General features: G+C 36.4%; 2 protein-coding genes across 8 annotated transcripts; one reads left to right on the top strand and one right to left on the bottom strand.

The window, feature by feature from the left end:
* Nucleotides 1-3,136: 3,136 nt before the first annotated feature.
* Nucleotides 3,137-15,128, top strand: LOC110808895 (anoctamin-like protein). Of its 7 annotated transcripts, none has more exons than XM_088219028.1 (16): nt 3,145-4,488; nt 5,180-5,249; nt 5,344-5,459; nt 5,753-5,879; nt 5,963-6,063; nt 6,148-6,239; nt 6,351-6,455; nt 6,582-6,851; nt 12,035-12,167; nt 12,248-12,361; nt 12,446-12,513; nt 12,617-12,717; nt 13,327-13,409; nt 13,511-13,618; nt 14,471-14,629; nt 14,769-15,128. In XM_088219028.1, the coding sequence occupies exons 1-16, from the start codon at nt 4,312-4,314 to the stop codon at nt 14,889-14,891; spliced, it is 1,947 nt and encodes a 648-aa protein (XP_088075154.1). In that variant the 5' UTR covers nt 3,145-4,311; the 3' UTR covers nt 14,892-15,128. The 7 variants fall into 7 exon arrangements, 3 of the variants coding, with proteins under 3 accessions (XP_088075154.1, XP_088075153.1, XP_088075155.1); XM_088219027.1 differs by having other exon boundaries at nt 3,150-4,488; nt 12,617-12,747; XM_088219029.1 differs by having other exon boundaries at nt 4,354-4,488; nt 5,083-5,249; nt 12,617-12,747.
* A 237-nt stretch (nt 15,129-15,365) lies between these two features.
* On the bottom strand, nt 15,366-17,417 carry LOC110808944 (fasciclin-like arabinogalactan protein 21). The gene has a single exon (XM_022034600.2). It carries the CDS (start codon nt 17,125-17,127, stop codon nt 15,829-15,831), a length of 1,299 nt encoding a protein of 432 aa, XP_021890292.1. The 5' UTR covers nt 17,128-17,417; the 3' UTR covers nt 15,366-15,828.
* Between the last annotated feature and the right edge of the window lie 2,309 nt (nt 17,418-19,726).

The raw sequence follows: 19,726 nt of genomic DNA, 5'->3' as shown, positions 1-19,726 counted from the left end.
TGTAGCACTCTTTTGCATGTAAGTACATATATTTTGAGGTACTTGAAAAGATTATTGGTCATTGATTGAAAATAATATTATATACACATAGACTAATAGTCATACATGCAAATTGAACTGGGTCGCATAGTGACAAAATATCCACCACTTTGATATTATTTATTTGTTGGCAATAACTTCATGTTGTAGAAGAGTAAGAGACAAACTATGATTATTAAATCTATGGCTAAGTTAAAGCAAAGATTTATTGCATAGACGGCTTGTGAATTTCTTTTTAATAAAGTATTAACTAAAGGAGTTAATCTTTATTATTAATAAGATAGTTACACATATTGTATTAAATCATATCTTCATGAATGACTAAAATATATATAAATTAATCATAATCTTTTTTATGAGAACTTTATACATAGAATTATTTGCACCAAGTTTTTTCAATGCACAGATGAACTAGTAGATTTGTTTCTTCAGTTTTTACAAGGTTCATGGATATATGCTACAACTTGAGTGAGAAGTATAGAAAGATCTTTTCCTTTATATAATAGTTATATTGTGTAGAATTGTTATTGCTTAAGTAGTTTATAAGTAAAGGTACTGATGTATTCTCTAAGATGGGTGGGTGAGCATAAATATCAGCTAATTTTTGGAGTTGTATGTCTTCGGTTTGTTGTTATAATTCATAATAATTTATTTATTCTCTTGAGAAAAATAAAATTTCCTAATTGTTTTAATCTCTTTTTCATGTACTATTTTAATACATAGAATTTTTATTCAAATAATACTGAATATGTAACTAGCGTTAAGGACAGTTCCTTAATCTAATCAATAATGGGTGAAACGAAGAATTCAAGTTTAGCAATTTACACTCCAATATTAATGACTTTTCTTATATTTTTGTATAAGTTTAAGATTTTATTTTTGCTTTACTTTTTAACTATTATGAGTGTTCTCTGATAGATTATCTTCAATTGTCTTGTTGAATGGAAGTTTGTTCAACTTATCAAGATAACTCTTGTGACATTTTATCAAATCTTATTCTTTTTTCCAATTATCTTAGTTTGCAATTATAGATTGATTGTGAGTTAAGTATGAAGAGCTTGATTAGAAATTAAGTTTTGCATGTTAAACTGTATGTATATATTTTTTATCACATTGGTTGATCTTATTTTCGCATCACAAATGACTTTATTATCACCAGTTTGTTCACAAGGTGTTCCCAACTTGGAGACTTGTAGCTTAAAAAAGACATCCATCATCATCTTGTTAGAAATAATTTACAAATGAAAGATTCTGTTAGTATTGCTCTTCTTGACATGTATGCCAAGTGTGGGAGTACAAAGAAAGCATAAAGAGTGTTCAAGTGCTTAAAATTTTCATGTCTGGTAATATGAAGTGCAATAATATCAAGGTACAGTTTGTGTTGATTTGAACATAAAGCTTCGGCTTATTTATCTAAATTACAAGAATAAGCATTAAACTTCTAGCTGCTTATACCTATGCAAGTCTTATTCATGAGGGAAAAAGGTACCTCAAAATGATGATGGAAGAATTTGTTATAGTCCAAAATTTACAATAGTCTGCATGCATGGTTGGTCTCTTTGGTCATGCAAACTTATTCAAGTAGGCACTTCTCTTTACCAACATAAAAATATATCCAAATTCAATAGTTTGGGGAGCTAGTGTTGCTTGGTGCGTGTTGGATTCATAAAAAGGTCAAGCTTGAGGAATGTTTGTTTTAAAAAATATATATTTATCCTTAAAAATTGTAGCCTTTATATATAAATGTCAAATCTATGCGCAGTTAAAGAAATGTGGGATACTGTTGAGACATTCATGAGATATGATGAAAGACACAGGTGAGAATGACTTTCTTAGTCACCTATATTTTAAAGAAGTTTATCTTAAAACGCTTTTTTTAAGCATTTATTTTCATTAGTTAGTTATTTATATATCTATTTTGTCTATGAATCACACAAATTAAGTTTCTACATGTAATTATGTGAATTGTTTTTGGTTTTAAGCAAATTTCTATATCAATCTTCATTTTCAATTGATAGGTCGGCACTAAAGCCCATTCCAAAAGAGAAGAAACAGGTAAACCTGATTTATGAAGATTTAGAGTTTCTATAATTACAAAGAATATAAAAAATCTATAAAAGTTATAATCAAAATTATTGATTTGAACTCATTATGTATGTAAAGAAAGTTAATTTTTTTTTATATATATTTCATTCTCTAGCGAGTAAATTTTCTTTTCAAAAAAGAAATTATTGAGATGAGCTTTCAACAAGGAGAAACTGTATGTGGCACAAGTTGCAACATTGACAATTTGTGTCAATTGATAATTTAATGCATCATCAGCTCTTAGTTGTCACAAATCTCTTGATTTGTTAATATAATTATTCTTAATTACTATCTTTATAGTAATAACAGATTAAATAAACTATTCATTTATACTTATACTGGCTCTTATTTAACTACTTTCTTCACTCGTATCAGTTCTATACTCATAGTAGGTAAGAAATTATATACACTGTCTTGTGGGATGAATGATACTCAATATTAGTTGTCTTCTTATTTATGAAAAATAATCTAATTAAAAAATTTAGTTAATTTATATTAAATATAAATTTTAAAAAATAGTAAATTATACCAAAAGAAATTAGTTTAGCAAACAAAAATGAACTTTATTTATATTTTCATTCAATTTATTATATTTAAACATATATATATATATATACACACACACACAATTACATAAATTTTTGAGATAACTTGAATACAATAAAAAATCATGGAAGGTCGTACGAGTATGATGCAAATAGAGTTTCTTATTTATTTGCTTATACCTGTCTTAGCATTGACTGCTTTCATCTATTATCCAATTCCAAAAAGATCAAATAGGAAAAGAAAAACCCAAGAACACACCTCAAGGATATCATTGATTATATATACCATGTTGAAAGTTACTTAAACCAGATAGCAGGAGCTTACTCATAATTAAAGTTAAAAAAGATAGAAAGATTGAGTTTAAACAAACACAAAACCTTTTCTGTCCTTGAAGTTTCCAAAAAACTTGAAGGTCAATACTCTGTAAAACTTGTGGGTTTTGCTTTGATGTTGAAATAATGAAATCACAACTTGATCCAAGCTGCTAAGAAATTTCCAATTTCCCCAAAGAAAACCCTCTTAAGAAGTTTCAAGCTTTTTCTAGTATCCATCTGTTCCATCACCTTAGCCACTAGTAATTGAATAATCCAACACTTAACACACCATGAATATGCCAACAACGACCTATGGATGATGGTCTATTAATGGCCGAAGGAATTTATGGGTCAACAACACAATATTCGTCCCCTCTTTATCTCATTCCCTTCTGTTTTTTTTTTTAATGCTTCTGTTGAGTCTACTCTGTACAGAATAATTTCATCTGCAAACAGAGAGAGAGAGAGAGAGAGAAAGAGAGAGGGAGGTGAAAGGTCATGATTGACTGGTAGGAATCCAAATCCAATCTTGACATTGCGGATTTTCGCAGAACCCGATGCTGCACTGGGTACCGTGCCAAAGCCATGGTAAATTGACTAAATTCACTCATCCAACTTCACTGCTTGCTCCTGTAAACTTCACCAATGGCAATGGTGAATGGAACAGGGAAGGGGAAAATGCCAAAACAGAAAAAAAGAAAGGGAAAGCCAAGTCAGCAGTAGCACGTGTTCTTCTCCTTTCATTACGTTGCATCCTATGTGTGCGAAGCTCTCACTCCCCAATTTCAGACACTTGTCTCTCTCTCTCTCTCTCTCTCTCTCTCTCTCTCTCTCTCTCTCTCGATGAAGAGTCCAGATTAATGTTTTTGTTGTTCGTATTTGCCGCTTTCTTCTTGCCAACCGTTTAATCATGACGTTGATACAGACATAAATTTCACCCATTTTCTGATTTGGTTCTCTGAGCTTTTTCTCTTCCTCGTCCGTACGTGCGTTTGCTTCCATATTTTATCTTTTGCAGAAAAAAAATGTTCGAGAGAAACCAATCTCTTAGCTTTGTTCGATCGTAAACACAGAGATCCATCGGGCCGTTTATTCCAAGACAGAATCCCATTTACGGAGAAATCGATGTCACTTTGGTTAACTCGAGCTTATTTTGGTGGAAATCTCGGACACCCTATTTCCTATTTTGGCTAAAAACCGAGTTACTAATGCTTATTTTGGCGGATTTGAGAGCAACTGCGATTCATCTTATTTCAGCCCTTGAGCGGTTCTGGTGATCTTTTGTCTTTTGTTTTTCTCCTTTTTCTTTGATTCTTCTGGATTGGAAATGAATGAGCATGGAGACCAACATATTACCTACGAAATTGCGGTGGTGGTCCCCAAAAGAATTGTGAAGGAAGAAGATAATTCATGTGATTGTGTTGATGTTCTTGTAGACGAATTCAGGAAAGAGGGTTTAATAATTGATAGGGTTCTTGGCCTCGCAGATCATGAGTTTATCAAGGTATTGCCATTTTATGCAGAATAATTATTTTTTATCATTCCATGATATATCGACTTTTAATTTGTTAATCAATGATTTATTTTGCCATATGTTACGGGGTTAGCAGATAACATTCAGTGCCCATATTAAATAAATGAAAATCTTTTCTTGCTGTCAGTGTATGCGGTTGAGGGTTATTCTGATGTTTTCTGGCATGTTGCTGTGAAATGCTTGCAGTAAAAGTAGGTTTTTTTATTTCTTAAAATGGAGCATGCTCCCGTTTCTTTTATGCTTAAAAAAGGGGACAAAAGAAAACTTAATAAGTTGATAATTTTGTTCTGCAAATTTAAGTTCTTCATGTTCATATTCCCCCCCCCCCCCCCGACCCACCTCGCTAACAAATTTTTCTCCCCTTCTTTTCTCTGGGACGGGGTTGGTAATGTTGTGAGGGTGGAGATGGGGGGCCTATCAAATGTACCATGACCCATGCCATTTGGATTTACAATCAGTTCACTGTAGTTGCTTAGCGTGATTTTATTTACCATCTGGTGATAAGCTTAACCCTGTAATTTCCTTTGTTTTTGTTCCTTTCTTAAAAAGTTTTGTTTTCTATAGAAAAATCCTTGTTTTAGCGCATTGAGGCAAAGTTGGTGGATCATAAGCAATATATATTCAGGCCTAACTGGATGGCTATAAATAATGTTTCTCTCAGCTGGCGGCGTCTTCGGAGACCTTGGGCAGGGCTGCAGCTGAGCTGCAAATGAGGAAACCTACTCATATTGGTAGTAATGTTAATGAAACTTCGAATATTCTTAACCTTCTCAGTAAGTATTGTACTCCTTGGAAATCAAACCCTGCATTACCTTCTAATTTCAGGAGTAGATCTACAGTTTGAGTGGGAAGAGACTGAAGCTTTTGTTCGACAGCCTGACGGCTCCTTGTTTAGCTGGTGGGAGCGTCTTCAATGCTATAAACATCTAATTTATGGGGCTGTAAGTCATTCTGTCTACACTTATCTATTAACATTTACTTAATCTCTCTTTTTCTCTTGTTTGTCTTTTAATTTGTTTAAATGTGCATCTTGCTACATGGATCGCACTATATATATTTATATGATATCTTAATCAAACAACGGATAATTTTTTTAGCTAGGTGGCTTAATGCTTCATGATTGGAGGATTTGATCCTTGAAATATTATGTTCACTTGTTTGTCTTTTAATTTCTTTGCTCCTGTATCTATCATGAGCTTTGCATGGTTGGTATCTAAAACTGATACATTTACAGGTAAACAAGCAGAAATCAGGTATAACTCTAAAATCTGAAGGCAAAGAGTTCTGTTGGAATGTTGGGGAATCATTAATGCATAGGTTGGAAACTGAGGGCATTGCCAAAGAAGTCTTCCCGCTGCATGGTATGCAAAGTTGAATAAGTTAACATAGTTGCTTGAGTCTATTGTGATCGAAATGCTGACATAGAATGAACACTTGTCCACAGATGAGCTGGAGAGGAAGAAGCTCTTCAGAACATGGGCACTGAATTGGTGGGACTTTACAAATCAGCCAATTGATGAGATATATTCATATTTTGGGACAAAGGTGAGTATGACTATGAGTACAGGTAGATTTATACATCACTAGAAAATTCTGCAGGCTGCCTGATTGAGGACATATGCTTGGTAGATTGCAGTCTATTTTGCTTTCCTGGGAATGTATACACGCTGGATAATGTTTCCAGCTGTACTGGCTCTGATTGTGCAGTTGGTTGATTTTGGGTAAGCCTTTTCTCCATTTTATATTTGTGAAGGCTGCTTATGATAAACTATGTGATGCACCAGGAGGACCATTGCTAATCAAATATTTTTTCTTTGTAATGTTTTCGTCAGATCCTTGCAGTTATTGGCGCTTCCTGTTTTCCTGATAAGCATAATACTGTGGGCTGTGTTGTTTATCCAGTTTTGGAAACGAAAAAACTTTGCCCTGTTAGCAAGGTGAATTGTTTTGTTAAGGAACTGTATGATAATTACAGCATTCATCTCTGTATGTGAGGCTTGTTTGACATGCTGACTATTTTTAACATTTATTTTCTCTCCCCTTTCTGGATTTGGGCAGTACAGATGGAAGATAAATTATTCCGTTACCTCCAGCCAGGGATATAGATTTTTGGGCATGGAGTGGAGTTCCCAGCAGTCTTCTACGGAACTTGTAAAAACATTGGGGAACGATAAGTCTAAAGAGAAGGAAGCATATCAAAGATATGAATGGCTTGTGCATCTCAAGCGATTTAGAAATGACGCTTTATTTATCTTGAGTCTTATCTGCCTGCAGCTCCCGTTCGAATTGGCTTATGCACATCTTTATGAAGTCATCGGGTCTGATGTTCTAAAGTAAGTATTTATCTTCTCTTCCTTGCTTTCTTCTGAGGAAAGAATGAACTTTTAATCACGGTTAAATAAATATTAGTATTAATCCCTGCTTTTGGTTCTCTAAAACCCACTTGTACAGGTATACTGATGTTTATGCTGGTAAGAATTGCATTAGATACATGATTGCTCTATTAGTTTACAGGCATCCCTTTTTATTTCAAGCATTTTGAATATAATCAGTCATTGGGGTGAAATCACAATCTGGTTAAACTATAAATATCATTTGTCCAGAGTTGAAAGATTATTATCAATTATGATCTTCTCCATTCCTTCTGGTTTCCATTACTGTCGATTACTCTTTTTCAATAAAGTCAAGGCTGATAGAGTAACTAAATTAGGTGGCCATGCTTTCCTAAGATTTAAGCTAGTAGTGGATTATTGAACTTATTATTTGCACTATATTTTCACAATGCTATTTTCTCATCTAAGTTAAGACTCCTTTTATTTAGTTCTTCATAACATCTTTATAAGAAATCAAGCGAAACCCTTGCTGCACACAAAACCCGCCTTGTTGGAGAAGAGTTTCAACATATCAACCTTGCTGAAGATGATCCGTTTTAAGAAGTAATGATGTAAAATATTGTAACCAATTGAATGAGACTTGTTTCAAATCATAGATTGTGTTCTCTAGTTTACAAACATATTATCAATGCTGTTTATCTTCAAAACCACGAGGTTATCTCATGTATACATCCACCTTCAAATGTGCATGAAAAGCATGTTCTTTACATCAAGCTGATGAAATGGCTAAAGAGATGAGGCCGCAGAGAACAATCCTCATAGTGACCATTGGATGAGAGGTAATCGGATGAGAATCTGTGTCTTGAGGCAAGCTAGAATTGGATGCCTCTTTAGCAGTAGTTAGAAGAGTTTAAAAAGGAATTTGCAGTGAATCATGATTGGAGACTGTTTGTAATGGATATGTCATGCGAGTTTGAAAGACTGAATAATTATATCAGTTTGTGGAGTCAAATGAATTTGTCTCCTTCTAGCATAGGCAATTAATTGTTTTGACTGAGGTGAAACAAGTGCATGCAACTGGGAAGGGTATGTTTGTAACTACTCAATGAATTTACTTGGACTTGTGCAATTTGGATTCTTGAAATCGATGCAAAAGTTTAGACAGAAGAATATGAAACTGATGGTATTTTGAATGTGTAAAACACAGATGTTGAACTTTGAGTCCCATAAGATTTAGACTTTTGCAGCATATGGAAAATCTTGTTCAACAAAAACATGTCTAGAAACAGTAGCATTGATAGCCTTTGTGATTATTAGAATAACCGATGTAGATACATTTAACAGCTTGAAGACACAATTTATCTGGACATTGCGGTGGTATGTTCGGATAACATTCACTATGAAATATGCTTAAGAGTCCATATGATGGGCAATTTTTTAATAGCATATCAACAGGGTACTGTTTCCAATTTAAGATGGTGGAAAAATGTTAATACGCTGAACGACAACCTCTAATGCCTTATAACCAAAACTTTTAGGTAATGAAGCCTAAACTGAAATGGTACAGACCATATTAATAGTAGTGTAATGCATGCATTCTGCCATGCCATTTTTCTGAGGAGTGTAAGAACAATGAATGCTGCATGTATTGTAGACCTTTATCAATTTTATTAGATTTGATATTGAGATAGTCACACCGACATCACATGGGATTTCTTTAATGGGAACCTCAAATTGAGTTTCACAAAATTATAATAATTGACTAATAAATCAAGTGCCTGCATGTAAGAGTCCACATAAAGCAACAAAATGTTTCCATAAATATAACATAATATCCAAATCTTGAAAAAAATAATGCTGTAGTTGCCCAACTATAGAATGTTTATTGGAAAAGGTTCATTAACAGTCCACTGAAAAAGGAAGTCTAGAACATTTGCCATTTGCCTAAATTATAGGATTCACGTACTAGATTACTAGTCTTAAAACCGACTGAGAATTAAAGAATGTAATTGATGATATATGAGAAAGCACCTATGCCAAAGCTGTAACTTAGAGGACATGGCAACAAAAGCAGGAAAATGAAACTTGTAAGACTCGATGGATGTGATAGACTGTATGGAATGTGATCATGCAAGGAAATTCATTTAACTAGTGGAGGTTGAGTCCAGAAATTCTATAGAAAAATCAAAATTGGTTAAATCTGATAAACATGAATCACCTTCAGTAAAATGTTTTACAAAAATAAAATTATCAGCAATGAAAAAATAAGATTTATAGAGAAGAGAAACAGAAGGACAGTACCTAGAGAGGCAGTCATGTGAGAAGATGCTTCTGTATTTGGTAATCAAGAAGTATCATCAGGTTGTACTAGTTGTAAAGTGGCAGCTGTTGCACTTAGATGAAGTAGAGGAATATGTGGGCAGTTGTTGGCACGAATGAGAACACTCGCACGCTAAATGATTAAACTGAAGGCAGTATTGGCATTTGAGGGGTATGGGCTACATAAAGAACAGAGGAAGCTGGCGAAATAGGCATGGACTTGAGAATGCCAGGCTGGAGAATATTTCTAGTGCGGTTAAAAGTTCAAAGGCACCCAAGATTGCTGCGTGACAACAACCCCTACTACGGGAGCAACCACAACCACAGGCTTGCTGGTTCTGATTTTTGTGCAGATTGAGGGGTTCGATTTTTGGTGTTTTTGGAATTGAGAACAGAGGATAACTGATTGGCGTATAATGCTACTAATGAAAAGGATTTTTTATGTGTGCTAAGTGCACCTTTCACAAATAGAGGGGTGTGAATTTTTCTGCAAACAAAGGTAGTGGTTTGTGAGAGCTGAGGTTGATTGTGAAATTTTTGTGATCAGTCTAAAAGCCTTCAAGAATTTAAGGAACTAGATCATCATAAAGTAATTCATGTGTAATGGAGATGGGAGAGTCATAAAGGGTCATCAATGTTTGAAGATAGATTTTGACAGAAAGATCAGATTTTGATGCGTGTGGATTTTAGGCTTGAGTTGGAGAAGATGAGAATCACTGTTGTGCAAAAACTACTGAACAGTGGTCCATGCTTGGTAGACAGCAAGGAAGAGAGTTGGCTTAAGAAGGCTGAGAAAAATGTAGAATGAAATTGTTGCTTGAATTCCAAAAAGGACAGAAGTATCATCCTGTATCCAAATAAGGACTTCAAGGTTGTTGTCAACCTCAATTCCATCAAGTTTATTTGAGTGGAAGACAGATCGCTTTGCTGTCGAAATGTTGAAGAACTCTGTAGCCTAGGAATACTGGGATAAAAAGAGATTTCCAGACGAGATAATTTTTGAAAAGAAGCGTCTCATTAACATAGTTGCTGGTATTAGAGACGCTACTGGCATGTCCAGTTCATTGCATTTAATAAGAGTGGAATAGGATAAAAATTTGATGATAATGGAATTAGCTGTGATGTATGTGGTTGTCTTTTTTTTTTTTTCTGTTGATATTTAAATTACCAAGTTAAAGTAAGATTAGAGTAGACTCAAGAATACACCATAATTATAAATTAAAATTTAAAATTAAAGAAAAAACCAAAAACCACAACCTAAAGACTCTTCCTAGTCTAGTTGCACAACCAGTATCATCTCAATGTCCACTTCTTGTGGAGAATGTAGGTTTAGCCATAAGACTAAAGAAGAAAGGTATTATCTGCATGAAAGAAAAATTACCAGACAAGGAGGTGTGATTTACTGGGAGCAGAGTGAAAGCTGAGGAGAGGATTGCATTAAGAAGAGGAGGAATTTATGGAGGGGAAGGCCTCTGGTATTATGTAAAATGAGGAAAGTGACGGAAGCTGTGATTTTGTTTAGTAGAATCTCTTTTTGAATATGAAAGTCGGGTTTGGCAGCACCCAGAAGTTAAGTGCTGTTTTTGAAGCTCTGATTGCTGGCTTCATTTCCTCCCGTTGTATCTGTGCTTTGAAGAAGATCTGGTTCGTATTTTGGTTCTTTTGATTACATGAAATGTCTATGTAATTTTCAGAATAAAAAATTTTGAAGAAGAATAAGGTTTTCTGGTGGCTAAGAGACCTGAGGGAGAAGGGAGGGAGAAAGAGGGAGGAGGAGGATGCTAGCTACATCATCAGTGTGGGAGATATTGTATCTGGTGGAGCATGCAAAAAAAGGTTGGCATCTAACCTTTTCTTACCAGATCTCCCAGATCTAGCAGTTCTAGCTATTTCTCAATGAATTTCTGGTGATGTCAAGGTGGCTTACCGGTGGTTAGCGGTGGTCTCTGATGGTGGTCAGGCCATGATCTGATGACAGTGGTGGAGATAAAATGTGAGTTGGATAGAAGATGTAATTCAATATTAATAATGAGGTGTAAACTAGTATTCAGATTTGTTTAAAACCCTGAATTACAATTCATGTTACCTCCTTGAATGGCTATTCCTCATTTAAGGAATGGCTTTTCTCATTAATGGCATTTAATGCTCAATGAAACATTGTTATAGTCATTCATATGTAGTAGCTATTATATTGCTACATCTTTCCAGCAATATTCTGCAAACCAAACATGGCCTGGAAGAAAGATGTAACAAACTGGATCGCCATGGAAGAGGAATAAAATGGCTAGTCAGCAACAACAGAGGAATAGCCTTTGACTCGGTGTGTGAAAAAAAAAAAAAAAAAAAAAAAAGGAATATCTTCAATCAGCTCTGGTACTACGTATAACTTATGGGCAAACTGCCTTCATGGTATTATTGGTTGTAGCATGGTATTTATATGCGGTAGAAAGACAATCCTAACTTAAGAAGGATAAAATTGTACAGGTCAAACTAAAACAAGTTGTTATGTGGTAAAATTGTAATAATAATAATAATAAATTGATTAATATGGTAGTATTTATTCCTTTAATAGGAATCTCTACCTTGCATCTTCTACGTCGTCCAGGCATATGGTACACGATCTAGAATGCATCTACCCTTTTTATTAGTTAGAATTTTTTGTTTGCTTTACTTAGGAGATTGTTTTATTTATTTAACCTAGGTAAATTCACAGAATGTTTATATTAGGAATCTCTGCCATTGCCAATCCCTACTTCAATCATTAATCATGCTCTCCCTAGAAAGAATCTTGGATGTGGTAATCTGTAATGCCTTTCATGAAAAGTCGTGTGCTTTTGTAACAACTTTGAATATTTGTTTTTCAGGTTTGGGTTGACAGCCATTTATCTTTTTATCATTCAGTATCTTACACAGATTGGGGGAAAAATATCAGTCAAGCTGATTAAACGTGAAATCAACGAAAATACAGAACATAGGGCAGACAGCTTGATCTACAAGGTAAACCATACAATTTTTTGTGTTGTTTGGTGTCTTCTTCCCCTCTTATTAGCACTACAATAATACCATTTCTGTTGCAGGTGTTTGGTCTTTTTTTTATGCAGTCATATATTGGGATTTTCTACCATGTTCTTTTGCATAGAAACTTCTCAACGCTTCGCCAGGTCTTGATTCAGCGTTTGATAATCTCTGAGGTACAAAAGGGGATTTATTTGTAATTGGAAAAGATTTTTCCTTCTAGTTCACTAATGTTAATCTGCTCTTGGACTGCATTGCAGGTTTTGGAGAACTTGTTGGAGAACTCTTTACCTTACCTAAAATATAGTTACAGGAAATATAGAATTAGGTAAGTATTTCCAATTTTCCATGTACTTCATTGTAGGTAGTGATTAAGCTTAATCTCTATTTATGTTTCTAGAATTATATGGTAATATAACTCCTGTGTCTAGAAATAAGAAAAAATGGGAGAATGGATCATCAACTGGGAAGATTCAATTCACGTACAGGGTGGAGAAAGAGTTCCTGAAACCTGCATACTCTGCAAGCATTGGTGAGGAGCTGGAAGATGGACTATTTGATGGTAATATGTATACATATATTTTTTCTGGGATATGGGATTGTGGGGGGCAAGTGGTTATTCGAAATCCTTGTGGGATAAAAAGTCTTTCACCGTGAAAAAGTAGAAAATTTCGGAAACCAAACAAGTTGGCTTGTTCCCTTATTTAATAAACTTAGAATTAGGGGGTAATTTGGACAGACTTGCTGGAAGTACGGTCACAATTGGTTCAAAACTTCTAAACTCATGGAATAAGAGTAGAAAATGCAACACAAATGTAGTAAGGTTGAAATGAAAATGTTCCTAAACAAAATTGAGAATAGTATTCTAATTTCATTTTAAAATGAAGTTTGGTAGATTCTTTTAATTCTTCCCTAGCAAAATGATAAGAAATTCAGGTAGAAATAAGAAATTCATCTTCAAAGTATTCAAGGTAAGAATGTAATTATTTAACATAATCATCAAAGTAAAGTGAAGTATTAATGGTGATAGAAAATCTCCTTAGATGTCAAATTGTGGAATTATTCATCTTTCTTATTCTTCTACTAGTAATGCATCGTATTCCTTCTTCTTTTGCTGATTAAAATTTCAAATGGTGTGCAGATTTTCTGGAATTGGCATTACAGTTTGGAATGATCATGATGTTTGCTTGTGCATTTCCTCTAGCATTTGCCTTCGCTGCCGTGGTACATTATTCTTCCAGTGGTACTTCCACCCAATTGTAAACAATGTATAATGTCGACTTTGAACATTATTTAGTAAATTAATCGTTATATTTTATGTGCAGAACAATGTGATGGAAATTAGAACAGATGCACTGAAGCTGCTTGCTATATTTAAAAGGCCTGTTCCTCGTGCTGCTCCAACAATTGGAGCTTGGTTAAACATATTTCAGGTACTTTGGTTGTCATACAATATTTAGGTATTGCTGACATTTTATTTTTCAAATTCGTAAATCCTTGTAGACAAAAATTAATATGTTGTTGAAAATAATAACAAAACTTTGGAGACAATTTAAAGTAATGTCATAAAGTTTGAGTAGAATTTTGTTTATTTCAATACGTGTAATATTTTTTACTATTATTTCGCAAGCCCGTTTCTTTTCTTTCACTTACAATAAATTCACATGTTTCTGTATATAAACACACGAATCTTCAAAATAAATTCTTAAAAAGAAACTTTTTACAACTAAAAAAAGATATTTCTTATAGTTTTATGTTCTTTCTTGAGAGTATGGCATATGCTTCTTCTCGCTGCAGATAAGTGCTGAATTGAGAAATTGTTGGGACGGGCTAGTTTGGTTGAGTCTGTCTCAAAGTTCTGCAGATTTAATGCAATTGTGGCATATATCTAATCTCCCTTCTACCTGCTTATGAAATTGTATTAACTCGAGCTTTTAGAATTCACCAAGCATTCGTACAATTTTAAGTTCAGCTTATTAAATGCCCAATTTCAAGATCTAGAAAAATTCTTGCCTGCTGGCAGATCAACTTTGAAATAAAAGAATCCCTTCTTAATATGCTTCTCTGTGTTCCCTTTTGGAAAGAAAAAGAAATGTGCCAAAGAAGTATGTCCTGTTTTGGTTAGATATTTGCGCTGGTAACTTGGGTTCCTTTTTGTTGTCGGAGGCTTTTCTCTGCCAGAGCCCTCATCAGCTTATGTTTGTGATTGGAGTACAGTCATTCAAATGTTCAGTGTCCCTAACAAATGTCTTACTGATACTGGTACTTATTTTTTGAAATTCAAGTTCTTGATAGTGATGTCAATATGCACCAACTCTGCACTGCTCGTATGCTTATACGACCAGGAGAGGAAGTGGAAAATAGAGCCTGGATTGGCGGCAATTCTTATAATGGAGCACGTCCTCTTGTTGATTAAATTTGGATTCTCCCGTTTTGTTCCCGAGGTAATCTCCTCGTACTCTAAATCTATACGCAACTAAGCAGTTTAATTCAAAATCCTTTTACCAGTGTTGTTATGAGGGGCATTAATGAACTGTTTGTGGAAAAACTTAAATTGAGTATAGAGCTCTGTTTAATGGACAGGAACCTGCGTGGGTGCGAGCCAACAGGGTGAAGAATGCAACACAGGCGCAAGACATGTGCTCTAAACAGCTGTTGAGAAGCATTTCTGGCAGAGAAAAGACCTTGTTGAATAAACTTAATTGAGAAGACAACATTTCGTCGGCAGTCAAACACATCATACTGCGGTTGCAACTCAGAGAATTTTGATTAGGAAATTTTCGTTTTGTTCTGTTTGATTCTTTCTTTTTTCTTCTGTTTTAATTTCCCTTTCCCCTCACTTGTTGGTGGGTAGTTTAGTGTTGTGTAAAGCACCTGGTTCTTGTTGTTGTATTCTTTTGAGATAAAGTAATGGGAATGAAGCTTGGTCGGTAAAATCGAAAATGTGATTATGCTTCTGTAAATAACGTTCTTCCGCGCCCAACAACTTTTGAAGCTTTGCTGGTAGGACATGGCTCAAACCAAGTTTTCTTTTTTTCCATAAAAATTGTTAAAAGGATATCTTAAGTTTTGAACTCTGGTTTAATTCTAAACAATGATTCTTGAAATCTGTTACGAATTTGAGGAGAATGACAAGAACTGTTAAGTATATTTGCAATTCTAATATAATTGAAACAGTAATTCAAGCGTAAAAACTACGGCTTAGGTTCATCTTTTCTGCGTTTATATAATTCTGTCATTTTAAGGAAAAAGGAAGAAAGAAAGCTATGAGGGAAAGCCTCGTTCTGTTCCAAATCGGGGAAAAAAGAAGCAGGTATGTCCCAAACATGGATGCAACAAACTTCTAACTGGATTCTGCTTTCCCGTCCAAAAGAAAAACTACGTTCTCTACTTCAGAGCTTTCAGGACCCAATTATGCAAAAAGCGCTGTTTAACACTCAGACGAACTGACACTAGAAAAAGACTCAAAGCAGACTACTGCCAGAGATATCCATCAGAACAGTCGAGAACAAACCGTTCTCATCCTCGAAGAAAAAAGGTAAAAGACCATGGGAAAAGGAAAAAGAAAAAGCATCATCAATTAACAACGAAGTGAAATGATTTTCACCAAGAAAATGCACCGCGATAATGGTAAACACACACGTCACATATGGTGATCTTCAATGTCCAGTGTTGGCTTGAAACGAGGCAAGGAGATGACATCACATCTGCCATACTCATCCAGAACTGAGCAACCACCATTCACCGTGCGATCAACAGCAGGATGATCTCTAGCGTCCAATCTGGCTTCTGGTAGCATGTCTTCATGCACAGCAGTCACGGGATGGACATGAGGAAACGGCGAGTAGACGCTGTGCACAACAATCTTGAGGTTTTGCATCACATCAGGTACCTTCACCTTCACATAGTTGATTCTCATGGGGGCAGACGTTCCCCCTGCAGTTGTCACCACCAGATCCTGGCACCTCTCCATTGTCGGCAGCATTGTTCCCAACGGAAGCTTCTCAAGCTCTGCAATGGTGAAGTATTGATTTGGCACGATGTGGAACCTGACGTTACTGAGGTAAGTGTAGGAACCGGAGAATATGGAGGCGTCGTCAAGAGCAAAGACAGTCATATTGCTGAGACTCACAAGCTGCGGGTACTTGACCTTCATGGCGAGGGATAGCATGGTGAAACCGTTGTTGCGGAGCCTGAGAATGGCGTCCCTGAGCATGAGGCGCATAGTAGGGGCGCCAGGCTGCGAACGGCTCTGGTGACTGCGATCGTGCTGGACTGGGAAGGAAATAGAGCTAATCCGCTGCACATCGCAGGACAAGGGCGAGAGATGAGAGACGTAGCCTTGGATTCCGTGGATGACAACAAGGCCGTTGTTGAACAGATCGGGATGCGTAATCGCAACGCCTCCGATGAAAACCTTGGGGGCCGTGGTGGCGTTTTTCTTGGAGGAGGTGACGGTGATGCAGCGGCCAGAGCTCAGTGTCTCGATCTTGGTACCGAAAGCAAGTCTGCGTAGATAATCGACGGTGAAGAGGCCAGGAACCATGTGCTCCCGGAGGAGAGAAGGCACCGAGCAAGAGTTGCATGTACGGACCGAGGAATCAGATGGCGCAAAGAGAGTGTAAGGGCCAGACCAGGTGTTAAAGGAGGAATCTGAAGCCAGAGAATGTGCGGCGACAGCGAACTCATTGTAGCCAAGGTGTGAGAGGATGGGGCTCAAGATAGCCGTGTGTAAGGAGGAGTGGTCACGGACATCTTTAGACCACGGAGGTGATAGTCGCGGTGGTGGTGAGGAAGCGAAGAGTGGTGGTGGGGCTGTTGTCGGTGACTGTGGATAGTTTGTAAAGCTGGACTCGAGACCTTCAATGGCGGTTCCTCGCGAGACGCAGAGCGTGCAAAATGAGAGAGAAAGCAATAAGGTTGCTCGGAGAGAAATCTCCATGGAGAAGAGAGAGCTTGAACAAGGAAAGAGGGAAACGAGAGAGAAAAGCGAGGGGAGGGGAGGGGGTATTTATACTGAAGACGGTTGGTTACAGCTGTTAAAGAAGGAACTGAACATGTGTCACCGGTTTGTTGGGATGTTTGTTAGTATCTGTTGCTTTTGGCGGGATTTATCATATATCAATATAATAGTAAATTACATATGTAAACACAGTGGGTATTTTACAAAATTTTAAACAAAAACTTCAAAAACGAAGAAATCATATTTACGTGATGAACAAAAAATGTTGGTCAATTGAAATTTTTCTTGGAAGACGGCCGAAATGAAACGCCGCGAGAGCTGCCAAACCGATCACCGCCTCTGGAGCTTCCGAATCGGCCGCTGACTTGGCGAGCGTATGCAACCACGGCCTTCGCCCATCTTCTAATCTCATCCTTCAACTTGTTGGAATCCACCTCTTTCAGACGCGATCCTGCGGGCTCAATTGATACCTCCTTGAACGAAAAACACCCACTAAAACGCCTCCGCTTCGACCCAAAAACATCTTCACCTCTGCTTTTCACATCGTCGGTATTTTCTATACCAACTTTTTTCTTCACGGACATGATTCTTTCCCCCAAGATTTTCATCATCGACACTAAATTTATACCCGGGTGGAAACCTACGCTTGTGCAGGCAGACAAGCAAAAGCCCACATTGTACTATTCCAAAACTTGGAGCAGGGGGTAGGTGGCTTGGGTTGACTTGACTTGTAAACTTGTGTGCAGAATAAGACTCTCGTTACTCGGTACAATTTATATACACGTGTGTTTGTGTGTGTGTTTGTGTGTGTATATATATATATATATATGAACGTGTAAATTATAATATTCAATATGACATGTTAAGTTGACCGGACACCTTCAACGTGGAGCTGTCATTAGCTGAGTATGCTGAACATGTTTATTTTATTTATTTTTCTTATTTTATAAATTTAAAAGTTGTAAATGTTTAAAAGATAAAATAAGAATGAGAATAAATGTTTGAAAAATTCGCATATTTGGAGGAGAACCGTGGGATGAGATGCAGAGGGATCAGGTGATGATGAAACCAAAGTGATCAGGCGCATGCGAAGATGATGGGAACGCCAAGAAGAGAAGCATACAGCTGCGAAGCAGGAGACCAGAGCTCGGAGGACGAAGACTCTAGTTGCTTACAGACGGACGAGGAAGAGGTTGTTACTAATACTAGAACTGCGCGATTGGTACCCCTCTGGTGCTGATGAGCGGTGGAGATTGAAAGAAAGACGGCGGCTTAAAATGCACGCTAGGGCTTCTAAGGATGGTGGCAGGCTCGATTAGGAAGGAGAGGAGGCTGAGGTCTCCTTTTTCTTCTGGGTGGGGGAGGATTTCAGCAGAAACGGAGGCAATTCTGCGGTAGCTAAAAGAGAGAATAAGCTTACTTGCTGTTTCCTTACTTCCTATTTCAAGGCTGATATGCAGAGGGGTTTTAACCGAGGGAGAGAGATTTCAAAGAGGACAACCGGAGAACCAGAGACCCAGGTAAAGGAATAAACAACGAATATTTGGGTACTTATTGGGTAATTTGCTCTGTGATCCCTCATCTGTTTCCTGTTAGATTGAATTCGGAATGTTATTTAGAATGTATGTGCTTCATATTTTTTTGTTCTTTGTTAAATATGTTTTACACTCGAGCATTAACATTTTCATGCTTTGTTCATTGTTAGATTCATAGGTTGCTTTTAATCCTGGAAAATGGATGATTGTTACCTGTGAATTTGATCTTCAATCCAAGGATTTAATGAGTTGTTTTAATCTTCTGGATTATTGTTTGTTTTCTGCTTTCCTAGTGCTTTCATTTAACTTCTCTTACAGCCAGGCATTCAAAATCATATGAAGTCTTATTGTTTAATGCATAGTATTATCTGAACCTTCAAACTGTTAAAATTTTTGGGTCTGAGTTTGTTTCCATGTCCACGAAATGGGTCATGTGCTTATCCTTATGTCTATGGTTCTGTTTCTACAAAACTTTGAGTTTTACATTTAATATACTGCCTCCACATGCTTGGGCTAATTATGCAGCCTCATTTCTACGCGCAATCATCTCATTATCTCAATCTGGTCTCCTCGCGACGCGGCAGAACTCTTATATAATCCACACGACGTATGCAATATCGAAACTTAGACCAAGGCTTGGTCCTCTTTTGGGTTGGACTTTCTCATCATTCTTCAAGCCCGTTAACTTTTTTGGATTTTAAGTTTTTTCTAAAAGTACTTGAAGTCAAAAATAAAATTACTTTTCGTGTGTTCTGGTGAGTTCATTATTAATATAGAATTACATCTTCGAAACTAATTTTGAGATATTTAGGATCGCGACGCGTTACTTCTCTTAAGATAAACGACGGGGATTGAGATCCAATTTGAACAGTCGTGTCTTTTATTTATTACAATTAGACATATGCATTCATATTTCTTCTATTTTGAACCGAATTTGGTCGGTCCTGGATGGATAAAATTGTACATATAAATGTATCAATGTCTAAGACTGACTTAATCCATGTTGAGTGGCAATTACAGGTCTACCATTTCCTTTTGTGAGC

This window comes from Carica papaya, chromosome 4 (genome assembly GCF_054855325.1).
Source record: "Carica papaya isolate Zhongbai chromosome 4, ASM5485532v1, whole genome shotgun sequence".
NCBI lineage: Eukaryota > Viridiplantae > Streptophyta > Magnoliopsida > Brassicales > Caricaceae > Carica > Carica papaya.
The sequence above is the reverse complement of the archived record's forward strand: the minus strand, read 5'-3'. Positions and strand labels throughout refer to the sequence as shown.